Raw genomic sequence first — 19,728 nt, 5'->3', positions numbered from 1 at the left:
AGCTTAAACTTTTAGCTTTTTGGAGAGCTAAAAGGCTCACCCTTTGGGGGGGTCCAAGGCCCGCAAACAGCCCCTGTTAATTGAACAGTTGCTGTGTTTCAGGTACCATCCTGGGGCATTTGGCATGCAGGCCCTCCCAGGCATCCCCTTTGGACACATGGGGAAACTGAGGCTCAGGAAGGTTGAGTGACTGGTCCAGGGTCACACGGCACAATTCCAATTTGGCTGCTTCCCTGAACCATCTCTGTTTACTAAGCACCTGCCCTGTGCCTGGCCCCCCTTGAAACCTGCCAAGCAGGAATGAGTGCATGCCAGTGGCTGAGAGGGGAAATGGAGGCACTAACAGGCACGGGCATGGCAGAGGCTGGACTGTCAGCGGTACCTCCTTCCCTAGTTCCTGTCCCTATCGCCTGCCCAGCGCCAAAAGTACATTTTCCACTGGGATGAAGCCTTGCCGCCCTTGCTAAGTAGGTTAGGAGCCTGGCGAGGCTAGAGCGCCCCATAAATCAAGGCTGCCTGTCGTCAGCTCACCTTGCACTTGCCCTTCCTTAGCAAACTTGGCAGGCCCCCTGGGGACTTGACTGCAGGGGCATGGTGGGGGTGCTTGGGAGCAAAAGCGCAGGAAATAATTAGAACAGGGCTCCTGGAGGAAACTAGCTCTAGGGCAGGGCTGAGGCTGCACTCAGTTATCTCCAGCTGCCCTGTTCCCCTAGAGGCCGCAGAGACCCAGGCCCTGGGAGAGCTACCTTCCAAGCGGGCTCAGCAACGCCCCCGCCCACTCTCGGAGCAGGCCCTGTGTCCGGCAAGGAGGGGACGGGCTTGGAGGGCTCAGGGGGTGCCCTGCAGCTCCCGAGGCTGCAGGAACCTAGGGAGGGCTCCGACCAGCCCCCTTGCGGCATTCTGCAAAGCATCAGCTCTGCTCCGCCTCGCAGTTGAAACTTCTCACCTCAAAGCCCTCCTCCCCTTGATAAGAACACGGTGGCCCTGTACTGCCAGCTGATGCCCAGGTGCCCTTCCCCGAGTTCTTTCTACTAGCTGAACTAGAACAGGCCTCAGAAAAGTGTCTAGGACACATATGATCCATTTATCAAGGATTTTAAAGTACATACACCCATGTAACTACCAGCCGGGGCAGGAAGTGGAACAAAACTGCCCCTAACCCCTGATGCCTCCTCAGTTCCCCGTCTTCTTCCCTCTGGAGGGAGGTTCAAAACCAGGGACAACATCTGGAGACATGTTTGATTGTCATGACTTGGGGTGGGGTCGAGGGTGCTCTTGGCATCTAGAAGGTAGAGGCCTGGGTCGCTGCTCACTGCCCTACAGTGCCCAGGGCAGCCCCCCGTAGCACATGACCCAACCCTTAAGATCAGCAGTGCTGAGCTTGAAACACCCTACCCTAGAGGTAACCACGACCCTGCTTCTGGAAGGAGCATTTCTTAGCTTCTCTGATATCCCCCACCTGCACGCGCATCCTTAAGCACTAGAATTTGTATTTACCCATTTCTAACACTAAACAGATGGACTCGTTCTGTGCCTCACTTCTGACACCCAGCATTATGTCCGCTATGAAATGAACATGTATGGTTGTGGGTAACGGCAGTGAGGCTTTCTCATTGCTGTTTGATATTCCGCCGTGTGGCATGATTCGTTTATTGATCTCCCTGTTGATGAGCATTTGGAGTGTCTCCACTTTAAAACACCATCACCACACCCCCACACCCCCAACATGTCCCTGAGGCACCTGGGCATGACTTTTTCCAGGGTATAAAACCAGAAACAGAGTTTTTTGGTCACAGAATTTGTATTGGTTGGACTCATGAGAAGTTTACCGGATGATGCTGTGGCAGTCGCGCTGGCAGTGTATGGGGGTTGCCCTGATCCACAGTTTTGTCAACACTTGGTGCCGGCAGCTCTTTCATTTGGCTGACCTGGGGGGCGTGGAGTGGAATTTCATGGGGTCTTTAACTTGCACTTCCCTGGGATAAACGAGACCGAGAACCTTTTTGGATTAGACCGAGCCACAGAAAATTGCCATATGTCCAGGTCAAAAGGGTCTAAATATTAGATTTGGTTGAATCTTATTTATTGGACTTTTTATTTCCTCTAGCTCAACTTCGTCCGCTCTCCAGAATTTGATTCACCTGACCACCTGGCCTGCCCTTCCTCCACTCCTTTTCGTCCTTCTTTCCCCCCCTTCCATGCATTGCTTTATTTAGTAGTTATTTAATAAGCAACTACTATATACCAGGCATGGAGCTAAATATGAAGGATTGACAGGGTATTAGATGGTCCCTGCCTTCCCAGAGCCTTTGGCCAAACTGTGCCCTTCGCTCAGTGCAACTGAAATGCTGTCCCTCCACCGTCTCCTCTGCCTAGCCAGCTCCTTCCAGCCCCTTGCTTCCGCCACCCCACTCCAGGAAGTCAGCCTCTGGCCACACTGGTCCCTGATTGCATTTCAAATACTACACATAACAGGAATGTGAGTTGTGACCACACGAATCACAGAGGCCAGCTCCTGCAGGACCCAGTACAGCTCCAGCTATTCATTCAGCAAGCACGTCTTGAGCACCTACTGTATGCCTGGCCCTGTATTATTAACTGGAGATGCCACAGGGACAGGCAAACATCACAGTCCTCTAGGGGTAGACATGCGGGTGACATTTGAGATTGTTAATAACTGTAACAAGAGGTTTGTCAGGACGTGATAAGTGGGAAGGGGGACAGGGAGGAGACAAGATAAGGAAGACAGCAAGTGCCAGGAAGTGGCATTTTAAACAGGTGGTCAGGGAAGGCTTCACTGAGAAAGTGATATTTGAACCAAGCCAAAAAGGAGGAGAGAATCAGGTGGGACATGGGGGAAGAGCATTCCAGGCAGAGGGAGCAGCCTGTACAAAGGCCCTGAGGTGAGGACATCCAGAGTGGCAGGAACAGAGTGAGTGAGGGGGAGAGTGGGAGGAGGTGAAGGCAGGGCGGTGACCAGGCAGACCCTGCAGGGCCTTGGGGAAGACTTTGGTGTCTACCTGGAGTGAGGTGGGAGCCACAGTGGGCTCTGAGCAGAAAAGGGTCCTGACCTGATTCAGGTGTTCATAGGCGCCCTCTGGTGGCAGTGCTCAGTAATTGTCCGGCCTTCCTTCAACACAAATCTGATGGAGTTGCCCCCTGCTATTGCCACTGTGCCAGCACAATCACATCTTCACACCAGTGTCACATCACAGACATGTTATGGTGTGGCCTGGAAAAGAGCCAGGCTGCAGGGTATTGTTCGTCCAGGCAGAAACCACCCAGCCTGGGCAAATGAAAAAGGCTCCCATCCCGTTGGTAAGCAAACCAGCCTGATAGTAATTTTGTTAGGACTTTGCTGCCATCTGCTGGATAGTTTTATTCACAACCTACAAATCTTGGGGCCGGCCGAGTGGCTCAGTTGGTTAAGAGCTCGCTCAAGAGTTTGAGCTCTGAGCAACAGCAGTTCGAGTCCAGCCTGAGCTGAGCAGCCGCTAAGCTGCCAATAGGTAGCAGGATGGCTCNNNNAGAGCTCGCTCAAGAGTTTGAGCTCTGAGCAACAGCAGTTCGAGTCCAGCCTGAGCTGAGCAGCCGCTGAGCTGCCAACAGGTAGCAGGATGGCTCCGCTAAAAAAAAAAAAAAAATCTACACTAAGGGTGGGAGGGACCCTTGTGCAGTACACGCCCTGCCCAACCATGCTTGGCAGCGGTGTTCCCTCCTTGGGGACTTTGCTGGTAGCCGCACACCCCAGAGGACCATCGCTAGGTTCACAGGGGTCTTACCGGAGCAAGCCAGTGACCCACTGCCCCCTTGCTTTTATCCCCTGCAGGTGCTGCGATATTTTGACTACGTTTTTACAGGCGTCTTTACCTTTGAGATGGTTATCAAGGTGAGTGCCAGGGCTTCATGGGATTCTGCACACTCAAGAATTGCACCCTGGTGCAGGAGGCTTCCCCAGGGATTAGAAACGCTTGGTGTGTTTGATTTGAAGAGCAGCGAGAGGGCCAGTATGATAGGAAGGACTGAGCAAGGAGAGTGGGGAAAACCAGGGCAGAGAGATGAGAGCAGGGAGGTGACGGTGAGGGTGAGAGGCAGGTCATGCAGGGCTTTGACAGCCACGAGGAGGACCTCGGCTCTTACTCCAGGTGAGGTGGGAGCCATGGAGGGTTCTAAGCAGAGGAGGGTCATGACTAGACTCAGGTGCTCACAGGTGCTCTCTGGTCTCTGCCTGAAGGACAGACTTGGGGGGAGAGGGCAGGGTGGATGTGAGCCATGGAGGGTTCAGAGCAAAGGAGGGAGCTGATTGCACTGGCCCAGGCAGGTGATGATGGGGCGAAACCAGGGTGATGGCAGAGAAGGTGGCAAGAAGTGGGCAGATGCTTGGAATGTTTGGAAGGCAGAACCAAGAAGGATCTCTAGTGGATCCAACGTGAGGTATAAGATGAGTCAGGGGGGACCCCAAGGTTTGGGCCTAAGAACCAGCAAGTCATGAAATGGAGAGGGGCCACCTCTCGTTGTATGGGGGCTCCTCCCTCCTCCCCTCGGGTCCTCTGGCCACTCTCCCATCCCTGCAGGACGAGGCGGTCCCATTAGCAACCATGCCCCTTCCTGTTGCCTTTACCCCAGAGGCTACAGGGGTGGGGGCTGCTCCCCAGGGCACAAGGAATCTGAGCACCGTCTTTTCTGCCCCTGTAGATGATTGACCTGGGGCTCGTCCTGCACCAGGGTGCCTACTTCCGAGACCTCTGGAACATTCTTGACTTCATAGTGGTCAGTGGGGCCCTGGTGGCCTTTGCTTTCACGTAAGTCTCTTCTCGAGGCCTCCGCTTGCCTCTTTGGTCCCCTTCCCCAGCCTGGGTCAGGGGACGTGTTCTGAGGGTGTAAAGGTGGGGAGCGTGAGGTCTGGGGCAGCGGGGGGCATCGCATGCCACCAGGAAGAGCTTCGATTGGCTTTTGCATGCCGTCCACCATGGAGGAAGAAGGAGAAGGGACCCCACCTTCTGCTTCCCCACACAGCCACGTCACAACCCCTCACTCCACTGCTTTCTGTAGACTAGCCCCACCGGGACATCTCATCTTCCTTCTGCTCTATAAACTCTGCCCAAACCACTGTCTCTTCGGGGAGTCCCTAAAAAGACAATCAGGAAACGAATGTGCATGAGAATTCAGACCCCCCACCCTGTGCCTGAAGACCCCGTAGTCGTAGAATTGGTGACTCCCCTTGTATGTCTTTCGCTTCTCCTGTAATCCTAGGACACATGGCATCATCAGGCAACTCCCAGGTGACACCCAAGGGCTGAGCAGCCGTTAGCTCTTAGGGCACTGGTAGCTAACTTTACAGGACCTTTGTCAAGTTATAGGCATTTGAATCAAGCTGAAAAGACCTAATCAGCCCTTAATCTAACTTCTTGGGGACCCTGTCTGTATCCATCACAGTGGCTCATTACCAGAAAAGCGTCTCTGAGGGCTTCTGACCACCCGACCCCCATAATAGGAAGTCAGGGGCTTCATCTGTGCCCCTGCCTCCTGCCTCCCTTCTCAGCAGATCTGCAGGTCATCCTTGAATGGCCCCCTGACCAAACAATGAGGGATTGGTTTGTCGTGAGGTTCAGAGTGATGGCTCATTTCCAATTTAAGGACTAAAGCCTCAGATTCTCCCCTGAGAATTAAATAAGGTCAAGTTGTGTTCCAAGAGCAAGAAATCTCCACAGTTTGTGGATGCCTCTGAACTGGCAGAGGTGTATCATGAGGGTCAGGAGGCTGATTATGTTTCTGACTCTGGCCAGACTTCCCCACTCCCTTTTTTCTTTATCTGCTACTTTCTCCTCCTCTTTCTATCTGCTCTGTTTCTTTCTCTACTCTCTCCTTTTCTTTCTCTTTCTTCCTCACCCCCCTTCCCCTCCTTTCTTCCCTCCCTCCCTCTTTTTTAAGTAGTTGAGTATTTATTTGAGTATTAGAGCAATGGAAGAGATTACTTTTTTTTTAAATCAAAAATTCCAATGAGGTTGGATTATCATGAAGATGTTCTGAAGGTAAAATGATAATAATATAAAGTAAAATGCACAGCAAAGAGGGCGATTGCCACAAATAAGGACTCAATGGCCTTTGTATATAAAAAGCAATTACAAATCAATAAGAAACACTGACCCTCAATAGATAAATGGGCAAAGGGTTTAAACATAAATATCATAGAATGCTGGCAACTAATAAAAATGAGGGGGGGGGAATCAAACCTCATTGGAATTTGGAGAAATGTAAAATACAAACCAGATACAAGTTGTTTCCCATCAAGTTAGCACCAGTTTCTTCAAAAAAGCATTTTTAAAGATAATACATAGTATATGTGAGAATGTAATGAAATACACTCCCCCACCACCACCACCATCAGCTATTTGAACGGCTCCTACAAGGTGTCAGATAGGCACCTTGCGAGGCCCTGAGAACTTTTAAATTCTGAAGAGCCAAAACATTTTACTGCCCTCAGCCTGGAGTGAATCTCAGATCCCCCTCCCTCCCTTGCTTCTGTTTCTCTTTTCCTCCTTCTCTCTCTTTCCCCTTTTTTCTCTCGTTCCCTCTCTTTCTCTCTCTCCCTCTCCCTCTCTCTCCCTCTCCCTCTCTCTCCCTCCCCCAACCCTAGCCCATATCTTGGGTGATGTGAGTCTGACCATCTTCCTAAATTAATTGTGACCTGCAGAAGGCAGACACTTCGTCATATGCTCTGCCATCAGGGGACCCAGATCTCTTTTTGTTCTGACCAGGGGTGGTCTCCATGACAAGGGGGGACCAGCTCAGGCAGGCACCCCTCCCATACTCCTCAAACCCTCCAGGATGATGTCTGCCCAGCAGCTCCCAAGTTGGTGGTAGGTGTGTGGGACCCTGTCAGTCACATCCCTCTGTCCACACACAACCCTGCATTACCAGCTGTGTCCTGGGTGGTGGGTTTTGCCCTCCATGGCCACCACTGGATGTGGCACCATAGAAGTGGTGTCTGATCAACTCACCCTTGGCGCTTCCTCCCAGACCTCTGTTGAGGCTGACATGCTGCAGCTCTGAGGTGGGGGCCCCATTGCCTCCCCGTCCCACCTCCATCCCCCAATTTGACCTCACAATTTGGGGAAGGGGTGGCCTTCTAAAGACATGGGAACAAGCCTTTCAGCCGTACAGCTTTTGCCATGATGGGCTGTAGTTTGCAATATGCTGTTTCTGGGCTCCCTAGAGCCATAATTAGGTTCCACTTTAAGCAAACCTAATCTAAAAAAACAAAATAATTTTTCCACCAAAAATCAATCCGCAGAATTATTCTTTGTGTTAGCAAAACAATCTGCTACAGGAAACAGATTTTTTTTTTAATTTTGGGTTTCCTTTTTAAATATAAACTTAATACAGAGGCATTCAAAAGGAGCCTACCCCTCACGGAAATTTGGCAACATACTTGTAGAGTCAACCTTTTAAACTGCTTTCATGAAGTTGCTACAGGCATAAAGCCAGCCAGCCCGTGACCTTGAAAAATCCCTATTTCGAATTTTTTTTTTTTTAATTCCCATGCAAGGAAAGGGTCCAGACAAAGACTTAAGGCCATCCTGTGAGCCTCAGTGGGCTCATAGCTCTCACAGGAACTGTGAGGTACAAGATTTTATCAGTTGAATCCTGACAAGTGCCAGGGACTCTCATGGGGTTTTGGAAAAGCTGACCATCATGGAAGCACCTTTATATGCTGGGCATAGGGATGGGAGCGATAGACCCAGAGACCCCACCCCTGACACACCCTCCCCAGCTCACTGCCAGGAACCCATCGGCTGCTGCCCCTCCTCCTCCAGGTCAGGGCTACAGGCCTGGCACAGCTGGCTGCGCGCCCTGATCAAGCCACTCCTTCGTGCCCGTGGGACCAAACTGCCAGAAAGCTAGAGAAGGAGCCCCCAACCTGTAACTTTTTACCCCAGAAAAGTTTCAGAACCCTCCCCCTGGCTGCAGGTTTGTGGCCTCTTTTGCCCTAGAGGTTCTCTCACCCTACTAGGGCTTCCTGTCTTTCCTTGTTACCGCATGGATGTCACTTTGGCAGGAGAAGGGTATACTCCGAGGATGTCAGCCTGAGTACCTAACCCCAGAGTCCTTCCCTTCTTTTCTTTCTGGCCTTTTAACTTGCTTTGTCAGTTCCGTGCGCGGCTTCTCATAGACAAGGCGGAGAACTGCGGCAAGTTTAGATTAACCTTATTGTTTTAGAAAAAGCTTCCTGAGACTCTGTCTGGCTTCTCTGTAGATGTGTGAGTCCTTTAGCTTCTCTTTGCCTCAGTTCCCCCGTAAAAATCAAGAAACTCGACTTGGTAATAACCATACTAAGTCTCCATTTATGTGATCTTCACAACAGCCCCATGTGGGGAGTTCTTAGTGTCCCCGTTTTGGAGATGCCCAAACTGAGGCCCAGAGGGACAGGAGTCTAGCGAGATCACTAAGTCAAGTTCTGTCAGGTTCAGGGTTGCTTCCCATCTCCCAGGCCAGATCATGAAGGTTTTCAGAAGTTGGCAGAATGAGACTCGGCAGCCCAGCCAGCTGGGTTACTGGACGCCCCAGCCAGGCCTGGAAATCCAGGGGGAGAGGGCATGAGCTGTTCCCATCCTTGATGAAAGGAATCTTGCTGTTCCGGCCTTTGGGGCCAGAGGCAAGGATTCTGCTATAGTGATATGATCGCGGCCCCGTCTCGGGTATGAGCAAACGATCCCTGTGGTCCTCCAAGGGATGTGTCGAAGCCCTCCAGGCAGCTCCCACCCCTCCTGCATCTTGCCCAAATGTCTGTGTGTGTGTGTGTGTGTGTATCCTACTCCATTCACTGACCGAGCGCCATATCCATGTGACCACCGTTAACACACCATCTCATGAGCCATCACACATGATGTCATGCTCTGTGCCCGTGCATCGGGGTGGCCAGCTGACATTTCTAAGCAGCTGGCGGATCGTGACCCTGCCCTCACTGCCAAGAGTCCATCTGGCACTGGGACTCCCCCCTCAAGGCAGGTCAGCACAGCTGGCTACGCGCCTTCATCAAGCCTGAACTGCCAGGAAGCCAAAGATGGAGCCCTCAGGCTACCACTTCTTTTATCCCCATCTTCAAAACAGCCCCTGCCCCCTGAAGGCATTCTTTTTCTCGCATGTAATGAAATGGAAAGATTAAAGTGCAAGATTCACGCACCTGGGTTTAAATCTCAGTCCGCTGCTTCCCGCCTACGTGACCTGGGGCACGTCGCTGTCCCTCTCTGGGCCTCAGCTTCCTCATCTGGAAAATGGGCATAATGGTGTCACCCTGCCATAGTACACCTAAAGTCAGCAGGTTAGGCAGAAATCATTGAATGATCTCTTAATCATCTATAAAGGGAAATCTGTGTATGCTATGATCCCTAGATACTTAGAGCTTTGAGAACCACTGAGCTAAAGGGAAAAAGGTAGTAGGGAGGGAAAACCCAGTGGGAGCTTTTGTAGACATTTAAACCATTCTGTATTTTTGAAGATAGCACTAACTTCAAAAGGAGTGATGGGTGGAAAATTCTGTCGGGGACCTACTTGGCGGTGGTGGGGCTCCCACCACTCTCCTGGCAGTCAAGTTTTTCTCACCTTGATTTCCATTCATGGTTAGAGGGTTCTCATGGTACCAAGAGGTTTCTCCAGGCCCACATTTTCTCAGAGGACTCTTGAGAGTTGCCCCTTAATTTTATCCCAGGTTTGAACTCTTTGCTGACCCCTCCTTCATAACTTAGGGCATAAAGCCAAGGCCATTGCTACTGTTCATTGAACACCAGAGTCCCAAAGGCCTGTTTTACAGATGAGGATGAGAATTAGGGGCAGAGCTGGGATTCAAACCCAGGTCCCCAGCTCCAAAGCTCATAACGTTCAAAGCGTTCTAAAACCTTCCAGCACCAGAACCTCTGGAGAAAAGGTGTTTCTCCAGCTCTTGGCAGTGACCTTCAGTCACAAATTCGCCTTTGGTCATTGATGACCTTCTGGCTGTCCTACTACTTGGAAATTTGGCTTTCTTGGTGCTGTTGGGCAGTGCCAGGGGCCTACCAAGGGCAGGGGACTGAGCGGGGGGCTTCCAGATGGAAGGATGGACATAAACCAGAGCCACGAGCCTGAGGCTGCCCCTCCTGGTGCCCAGGCAAGGCCGGGGGGATGCTCAGGTGTGCGTGCGTGTATGTGCGTGTTCTGTGTTCTTTCTTCTGAGGCCGCTTACGATCTGTCTCTCCCTCCGACGCCACCTCACCAGGAGCAGCACACGGTAAAGTCTCTCTCTCTCCCTCTCTCTCTCTCTCTCTCTCTCTCTCTCTCTCTCTCTCTTGTCTGTCTCTTGTTTTCCGTGCCCTGGTGCAGCCGTGTTTCCGTGACCTTGTGTCCTTGCTGCCGTCCTGTCGCTTGCAGTGACCAGAGCCCCTCCTCAGCCTGCTCCCAAGGGAGGAGGAACCCTGAAGGGTCTTGGCCACTGCCCCCCACCATGACCACCGCTAGCCCACTTCTTGGCGGAGAACAGAAAGTAGGCGGGGGGCCTCCCCAGGGTCTGATTTCAATATGGCAGTTGACCTGGGTGGTAGTTACCAGAGGAGTGAGAGTGTCCACCTCCCAGATGGGAGAAGAGTGAACAGTCCAAGCAGCTGAGACTTGGGCTCTGAGAGGAAAGAGTGACCACCCCTCTCCCAGGAGTGTCTACACTCTTGGCAAAGTGGTTCCAAAATCTGGTTGTTTTCTGAGAGCGCATTGATCAAGCTACTCCTGCATGCTCAGGGGCCAAACTGCCAGCAACACTCTCCTCAGAGCCTTAGTAAACAGGATTGTTTCTCAGCCTCTCCAGGGGGCAGAGTGCCTCCTGGGAGAGAGACCCCCACAACGGCCTTGGAATCATTTTCAGATGAGTGGATGTGCCCGGGAAGTGTGTTCCAAATGTCAGCCGTTCAACACATCAAGATTTTAGCCGGTCTCACATGCAACCTGGATGTCTATTTGCTTGACATTTTCCCCTCCATCACACAATCTAAACTCCATTTTAATTTTGCTAAGAAATTATATCATCTGCTTACAACCAGTATTGTTAACCTCAGACTGAACCACAACTGCAAAGGGGAATCCAACCAGAGTGAAACAGTTGCACTGCTAGTTGTTGCCTTCAACCTGGATTCTTTGTTAAAAAAGAAATTAGTGAGTGTTAGGGAGGCGTTAAGGACCTAGTAGCACAAACCCGAGACTTCCTCTCTGACCAAAACAGAGGACCTGAAAGATACTTGCAGAAGAAATCATTGTCTAATTGTGTCCCTATTATTTAATTGTGTCCCTATTCTGCCTAAAATGACCTGTGACTCTCTTGAGATGTGTCTCACACTTTGGGGGCACAGCCTTGAGATAATGATGTTACCTTTGGTTTAAAAGAGAAAACACATATTCAGGCTCCTGAGTCCTGGAGCGTAGCTGTGCCTGGCAGGCTAACATCCCATTTTCCTCTTTATTCCCTGAAAAAATGAGAGCAAATGGCGGGAAGAATGATGTTTTTGCACCTGGATATCCAGACATGCCGTGGTGGGAGGGGTCTCTAGGAAAGCTCTATTCATGATCCAGGAGGTAACTACAGAGATGATTGCTAGGAGACCACCCTCTCCCCTCTTATCTGATCCATTCACGTTTGTCCTGTGACCACATGCCAGGTGTGTGCTGGGTGCTGGGCCAAGAACCAAGATTAAAGGGGGAATGAACACATAGAAGAGATCACAGCTTAAGCCTTTGAGGAGTGTTCTGTCTAAATCCAGAAGCAAAGACAGAAAGAAAGATGATTCTGAAAGAGCATCCAAGTCCAGCAGAACTCAGAGGCAGGCAGGGGAGGCTGCAGGAGTATTTAACTTGACTTTGAGGACTGCGTAGTCCTGGGAGTGGAGTTGTGCAGGGAGGGTGTTACTAGCATTATGAACAGTATGTGCAAACGCAGAGGCAAAAGAGTGTGTCTGGAGTTTGGGGTGTGTAGCAATTGATGGGAATGCAAAGGTTAAGGTACGTTGGGCTAGATTTCAAAGAGCCTTGAAAGCCGTGCAAGAAGTGTGCATGTCTAGGAATTCAGATGTTCCTGAGGATTCTGAGCAGGAGAGGGACATGGTCATTGACTTTGACCACTGAGTGCAGAAAAGATGGAAGGAAAGAGAGACGGGGGGCGGGAAATTTGGGAGATGGGAAATGGGGGACCTAAGATGGTAGCCAGCGACAGATGGTGAGGATGTTTAGGAGAGGTCTGCACTGCTGAGACTCACACCCAATGGATTGAACCTCTATGCCGCTGTCCGACAAAGATGAGCAGAGAGCCCCTGGAAGAATGAGACAGTAGTTCAACATCAGCACCTAATGTTCTGGTTCTTTCCATTTCTATGGACTCAGGGAATATGGGGTGGGGTCTTGGTTTAAGGGCTGCCTTAAGCATTTCCTAAATCCTGTTGGAAAGGTGAAAAAAATCTTATTTTCTAAGAGCCTGCCAAGAATACCCCCAAGGAGAGAGCACAGAGGGCAGCCAGCTGCCCTGTGCTGGGTCTGAGGGCCACCACAGGCAGCTGCTCAGGCCCAGCCAGATGGTGGAAGGGCCTCAACAAGCCCTGACACCAGCACCACAACAGGCCATCTGCTCACTGACTCCTGAGCCCAAACGTAGCAGGGAACTGGGCCACTCTTCCCCAGCAAGGGCAGGACTGTGCCAGGCTCACCCCAGACTCCTAGGCCTGGGAGGATGGGGTCATGTGGAGCTGTGTGTGGGCCACCCACCACCGAGCCTGACCTCTGCTCCCACTCTCCCCTTGTCTCCACCCCGACATCCCTCAACAGTGGCAATAGCAAAGGAAAGGACATCAACACGATCAAATCCCTCCGAGTCCTCCGGGTGCTACGACCTCTTAAAACCATCAAGCGGTTGCCAAAGCTCAAGGTGAGATTGGGGCATATGGGAGGCCTGTTGGGGTTGCTATGTACAGTTGAGCAGGTTGCACACTGCTCAAGGATACTACATTGAAAGGGGTGCTGATAACATTGCAGCCATTGCATATGGATATATTATTACAACTTCCCAGCAGATGGCAGTAAAGTGGATGTAACAAAATCTATAGATTATGACAATTTTCTATTAAATGAAATGTCTTCTGCAAGATTGGAATCCCTTTTCTTAATTCACATGAAATCATCATGTGGATGAAACAGGACAGAACCTCCTAATCTGGGAAGCAGGACACTGGGTTTCTGTTCCTTCACATAACCTTTGACTTTTCATCTACCTGTTCTAGGATCCAGTATCTCCTGTTCAAAGATATGAACTAGCATTTCCCAAACGCTTATTATCCCCCCCACCCCACCCCAAAAAGGAAGAAAGAAACAAAATGAAACCTAGCCATTCAAGCACATCTTTTCAATTTACACTCCACCTGGGGGCCACCTGCATTATCTCATACTTAATGTTTCTTTAAATCAAGTCTTTTTTTTTAAGTGGATTTATTTTAAAAGGAAATGTTATATCTAGTTTCTCAAGTTGGAAAACCAGAAGATGAAATTAAATATCTGTTCTTTAAATATATTTATTTATTTATATTTATTTATTTATTTATTTATTTATTTATTTATAATTAAAATCTAGCCAAATACAGTTGCCTGCCCAAAGGCTTTGAGCATGGATGCTGCTCTTTCTTGGTTAAAAGGAAAATTATCAATGTTAGGTGTTAACATACTGTCAACTAAGGAAGACTTATGCCTTCACTCAAAAGGATCTAAAAAGAATTGGAGCTGGAGTAACTGTTACCATGAGATTCGGTGGTACTTAGTGTTGGGCTCCTATAAGACGGAAGAGTATGTCTGATATCACCAGGGGTGTGCCCTCCCCCCCCCCCCCGCCATGATTTTAGAAATGTTGATACGAATACCAATATGTTGATGAATGTTAAGAGTTGAGATGTGGCTGCCCTTTTGAATGTGAAAACTTACTTGCATTGAAATACGTGGAATGCCAGCAGTATTCGGTTCAACAGTTCTTCACCATTTTCTGGGTCATAGCCCCCTTTAAAAGCCCCATGAAAGCTATGCACTCTGTCCTCCTGGGGAAAGCTGGCAAAGATAGCCCATAATTCCAGCCAGTTCGACAATCCTTGATGCCCATTTATAGGGAGGATCCACTATGATTAGAAGCAAAACGGGTAGGGGGCATTCCAGACCGGGACCCCTACCTTCTCTTGGGGTGGACGGAAGGATTCCTTCTTACCCAGGGCACAATCTCCTGGGCGCACGAAGTCCTCTTTCAAATCCAGAGCGCCCCCTACTGCTCAGTGGATAAAAGGGAGGAGACCCGAACTACAGATAATGGGGGATCAGGGCGTGGCGTGAGGCAGGGACACAAAATTAACAGGAAGTGACCTCTCTATTGAGGCCCTTTCCCCTTGCACTTGGAGAGGCTTAGAAAAGTGGTTCCACTTTCCAGGGGGTGAGATTGGGTGTTTTAAGTGCATAGGAGCTCAGGATCGGGTCCAGCCCCGGCCAGTACTGTCCTTCTCAGAACTGTGTGGTAGCGATAACACTGGTATTACGGGCTGCTCGAGGCGGAGGCCGGCCGGCTCCCAGCCCCTCACGCCCTCTCTCCACCCCACCCACTAGGCCGTGTTTGACTGTGTGGTGAACTCTCTCAAGAACGTTTTCAACATCCTCATTGTCTACATGCTGTTCATGTTCATCTTCGCCGTGGTGGCCGTGCAGCTCTTCAAGGGGAAGTTCTTCCACTGCACCGATGAGTCCAAGGAGTTTGAAAAAGACTGTCGGTGGGTCTCCACTCCCCTAGGCGTCCCCGTTGGGACCGGTGGGTGGAGCGTGGCGGAGGCACCAGGCTTTGGGCTGGACACCCGCAGTGTTGAGCATGGGGAATGATGCAGGTGCCACCAGCTTGGATCTGGAGTAGAAGGAAAAACAGTTGTGTAACTGAAGTCGCTGCCCACCACTTTGACATGAGCCATGAACTAGTAGTGGCTTCACTTGTCAGTCTCCAGCTTTGTCAAGTGGGGAAGATTAACACACCTTCTCGCTCCCTGATTTGAAGCCTTTACAGGCAGATGTGTTTCAAAATCAGAGTAGTTGGAGATTTTATAAAGGTTGTATAGCGCATGTTTCACGTAGGACGTAACACCCTCAGCTGGGTCCAAGGCAGCTCTGTGATCAAACACGATATTTCTGCCAGGAAACATATAACTGTGTGCACCAAATGGGATAAACAACAAGTATCAAGAGCTTCACATCCAATTGCGTCAAGCTTGGTTGCCAAATTAAATCGGAGGTGGGCAAACTTTGTCAAGGGCCAGATAGTAAATATTATTGGCTGTATGGGTCATGTGGTACCTGTTTTGACCACTCAGTGCTGCCGTTATAGTTCAAAACCAGTCAGAGACAATAGGTAAACAAATAGGCATGGCTGAATCCTGATAAAACTTTATTTCTGGAAACTAAAATTTGAATTTTGTGTAATTTTTACTTTTACTAAATTTACATGAATGATTTGTTTTCAACAACCATTTAAAAGTGTGAAGAAAAAAATTAAAACCTCAGTTTGTGGGCCATACAAAAACCCGTCCAGATTTGGTCGACAGGCCATAATTTGCCCACCCCTGATTTAGGAAAAAAGTGTGTGGTTTTCAGAACTTTCTAGATTTGGGCATTGTGGATATGGAGTTGTGGACCTGAAGATCCCCCCATCTTTGGGTCACCCTCACAATGGAAAGCTCAGAACTCAGCTCAGGAAAGTGCTGAGCCTTTAACTTAACGAAGCACTCAGTAAGTGTGATTGTTGCTGGTGCAGCAAATGGCAGTCTATCGTTGTTTTGCTGGCTGTTTCCTAGAATTAGAAGGATTCCAGGCATTTGGCTAGGAGTCTGGAGCTCAGTCTTGTTTCCTGCCCTGGAAAGGGGCAGCTACTGTCCCCAGTGGCCTGGTGAATCCAGAAATGTGCCTGTCTCTATCCCTGTTCTTAACCCCCCGAGTCAGAGCCTGCCCCCTCAAGTAGAAACTTCCAAGTTGGAAGAGAGTGCTAGACTGAGTCGGCTCTCCCACTGGTAGCAGGGGGATGGCATCATCTGTGGATTTATCTCCAAGTGGATGCACACATCCTCCAGGGAGAAATAGCGGGTGTCACTGCTTCCCGGGCTGAGGGAGAGGCAGCATGGGCTGGTGAGCCTGTCTTCCTCCTCCTCCTGTCTCGGGCGGCCAAAGACGAGTGTCCAGAGCTCCTTTCCTCCTCTTTCTAATGGTCCCCATCTTCTGTGGCAGTGGCAAGTACCTCCTCTATGAGAAGAATGAGGTGAAGGCACGGGACCGAGAGTGGAGGAAGTATGATTTCCATTACGACAACGTGCTGTGGGCTCTGCTGACCCTCTTCACCGTGTCCACAGGAGAAGGCTGGCCACAGTAAGTGGCCTAACCAGAGAGCCCCACAGGAGGAGCTCAGGGGCCCCCAGGGAGCAGGAGAGGAAAGGGTCTGAGAGCCCAGTGCTGGGAGCAGGCAGTTTGCTCCTGGCTTCCCAAGGTGGGGACCTTGCTAGATGGCCAAGGGGCAGTCACCGGAACAGCAACCTCCATGTGTGGTTGGGTTCGTAGGGACAGAAATCCAGCTCTTACTAGGTTCGCCAAGACCTGAGTGTACAGGGCTGCATCCCCCAGAACGGGCACTGTTTCTAATCTACAGAAAGGCTCTGTGTATATAGATAGTCATATCCTCTTAACCCTTTCCGTGCTGGTGAATGCAAATCTCCAAGACAAGGGTGTGGACATGGCATTGTCCCAGTCTGTTTGAGCACGGGACCATTTCTGTCCCAGACGGGGCCAGGGCTGGGATGAGACAGGTGAGGCTGAACCATGCAAGTGCTGGGGCAGAGCCTGTCTTTATTTAAAATTTTGATATTTTGTTCATCATGGGCTTTTTGGGCACTCATTTTGATTTATTAAAATATTGCAGTAAAATACTCTTTATCTTAGTTATTGAGGATGTTGGCACGCCCTTAATTTGTGCGCCCGGCAAGTGCCTCACTCTCCTCTCCCTAGTCCAGGTTCTTCTCCCAAAGGTCTTGGAAATGTCAGGTTGAAGAGTGAGTAAATCCTAGCATGTGCCCCCAGCATCCTCACCTCCCTCCTTCTCTCAGCAAGCACACCAACCCACGTGTCTCTACTCAGCCACGCACACACTCAGTACCCACACACAGAGCCAGTGCTAGCCCAGAAGTCACCTTTGAGTGAATTTTTAAAGATACCCCTTCCTAGTACACCTGAAACTAATATAAAATAATATTGAATGTCAACTGTAAGAAAAAAAGAGATAAGTTTAAAAAAAAATGATACCCCTTCCTCAACAGACTTCACTTCCATCTGTCAGAAAATCATTACAATATACTTAATGATTTTGCTCAAATAAGGCATTTCCTGGCCACCTGCCAAAAACTTGTCATCACGAATACATAAATCTATCGTGTCTACAGTATGAATGGCTCCGCTTAGACACGGAGCCCTTGAGCAGCGTATGACCTGTACAATATACAAAGCAGCTATGCACATACACTCTCTAATGTGCATCCCCATTGCACTTCCTCAGCTCCCACCACCAGCGGTGCTTAAATGACCACACACACACACCTGCCTCCATGACCTCCTGCTCGCGCCCATCCATCAACACAAACCTGGTTTCAAATCCCAACTCAGCCACGTCAGAGTGGGTGATCTTCAGCAAGTCACTTTAAATTGCTGAACCTCAGTTTCCTTGTGTGCAAAATGGAACCAGTAAGAACCTCCCTGAGAGAGCTGCTGAGAAAATAAATAAAACGTTGAACATCATTTCTGGCACATAACAAGCTCTCGATACATGGCGGTAACAGTAACTGACATTGCTGTCAACACTCCCCACAGACAAGGAGGTGGGAAGCCTTATGGCTTCATAAAGTAACCACGGTAACTAAAGTCAGAAAACAGCGATTACTTTCATTTCTTGTCCAGTTCCTCTTAATATTTCCCTGTATTCCTGTTCCTCTGTTCCACTTGCCCCCTCTCCCCAACCCGGTCCTCACAGGGTCCTCAAGCACTCCGTGGATGCCACATTCGAGAACCAGGGTCCCAGCCCTGGGTACCGCATGGAGATGTCCATCTTCTATGTCGTCTACTTTGTCGTGTTCCCCTTCTTCTTCGTCAATATCTTTGTGGCCTTGATCATCATCACTTTCCAGGAACAGGGGGACAAGATGATGGAAGAATACAGCCTGGAGAAAAATGAGGTGCCACTTCCTGGTTGTATCCCCCATTTAAAAACGGACACTCTTGACCCCAACTCCACACACATACACACACAAACAAACCAGCTTCTGGGTATATGTGAGGAGGGGACAGCAGCCTTCTCCAAGCAGAATCCACTCTGCAGGGCTGGTTTCCAGAGGAAAATACATCAGACAGAAAGTGTATGTATCAGTCAGTTTAGACTAGGTTATGCTGCAGTAACAAACAGCCCCAGGATCTCAATGCCAGATAGCCACAAAGAGGGTGCTTTCTTGCTCACCTGGTATGTCTGAGTGGTTCTGCTGTACATCATGATTATCCTGGTTCCCTCTGTTTAAAAAAAAAAAAAAGAGCACATACGGCAAATCATGTCAACTCTCGAGGCTTGTGCCCAGAAGTGACACAAGTCACAAGTGCTCATATATCATTAACCAGAGCAAGTAACACATCCATGTGTGATGTCAGTGGGGTGGGGAAGTAGAATGTCCCCCAAAAAGGGGTAGTGAATATGTATAAATGAAAATCCAGTGCACCAGAGCACATAGACATGGCCCTCAAGCTAAGTGGAGAATCTAGAATGTGTCCTTCCTCTGCTCTGTTGGCCCCTGAGACATCATTATCATGATTCCTCCCTCCAAGAGAAAGAGGAGAAGCAAAGTGTTCGGTAGGAAAGAATGGTTAGGCTTCAAAGTCAGACTTTGGTTTAAATTAGGGTTTGGCCCACTTGGCAGCTGTGCCACCTCAGACAAGTGGCTTAAATTCTCCGAGCCTTTTTTTCTCATCTGCAAAGTGGGGCTGTTGATAGTACCCACTTCCCATGCTTGCTAAGGAGATTCCATGAGATAATGGGACACATGTCAGCACAAGTTCTGGCAGATGGTGACTTCTCCAGGAGCCATAGCTGTTGGGAGAAGAACACCATCATGGTGAGGAGCTTACCAAGTCCAGGAACTCTGGCTGGGGGAAGGAGAGGCAGAAATGCAAACAGATGTGCCGAGTTAGATGGAGGGCGCTCAGTGTCTGGCGCTGCCCTCCTCTGGCCCTCACACCACTGGCCTGTCTCCCGCAGAGGGCCTGCATCGACTTTGCCATCAGCGCCAAACCTCTGACCCGACACATGCCCCAGAACAAGCAGAGCTTCCAGTACCGCATGTGGCAGTTCGTGGTGTCTCCACCTTTTGAGTATACCATCATGGCCATGATCGCCCTCAACACCATCGTGCTCATGATGAAGGTGAGTCCCCGGGCCCTGTCGCATCCCTGCCCCTCACAACTGCCCTCCCCTGGCAAAATGGAACCATCTGCTGCTGGGAGTCTTTCTGGACACACCACACTGTGTCACCACCCAGCCTTTGCTCTCTAACTGTTCCCTCTGCCCTGACACACAGTTCTCACCACTCTGCCTGGTCAGCTCCTTCCAGCAGCACCTGCACAGCCCTTCCTCCAGAA

At 50.0% G+C, this 19,728-nt stretch overlaps 1 protein-coding gene across 14 annotated transcripts in view; it reads left to right on the top strand.

Annotated features, from left to right (window-relative positions):
• CACNA1A (calcium voltage-gated channel subunit alpha1 A) overlaps nt 1-19,728 on the top strand; it is a 293,690-nt gene that overhangs the window by 235,153 nt on the left and 38,809 nt on the right. For 10 of the 14 annotated variants that reach the window (XM_019664149.1, XM_019664142.1, XM_019664141.1 and 7 more), the window contains 8 exons: nt 3,830-3,889; nt 4,696-4,802; nt 10,253-10,264; nt 12,832-12,931; nt 14,638-14,798; nt 16,294-16,431; nt 18,080-18,281; nt 19,349-19,513. In XM_019664149.1, coding sequence (XP_019519694.1) covers nt 3,830-3,889; nt 4,696-4,802; nt 10,253-10,264; nt 12,832-12,931; nt 14,638-14,798; nt 16,294-16,431; nt 18,080-18,281; nt 19,349-19,513 — 945 coding nt within the window. The remainder of the gene's footprint in view (nt 1-3,829; nt 3,890-4,695; nt 4,803-10,252; nt 10,265-12,831; nt 12,932-14,637; nt 14,799-16,293; nt 16,432-18,079; nt 18,282-19,348; nt 19,514-19,728) is intronic. The other 4 variants (XM_019664148.1, XM_019664146.1, XM_019664145.1 and 1 more) reach the window with 1 other exon arrangement.

The sequence above is a fragment of the Hipposideros armiger genome, unplaced genomic scaffold (genome assembly GCF_001890085.2).
Source record: "Hipposideros armiger isolate ML-2016 unplaced genomic scaffold, ASM189008v1 scaffold_417, whole genome shotgun sequence".
In the NCBI taxonomy this organism is placed as follows: Eukaryota; Metazoa; Chordata; class Mammalia; order Chiroptera; family Hipposideridae; genus Hipposideros; species Hipposideros armiger.
This window is presented reverse-complemented; position numbering and strand designations above follow the sequence as displayed.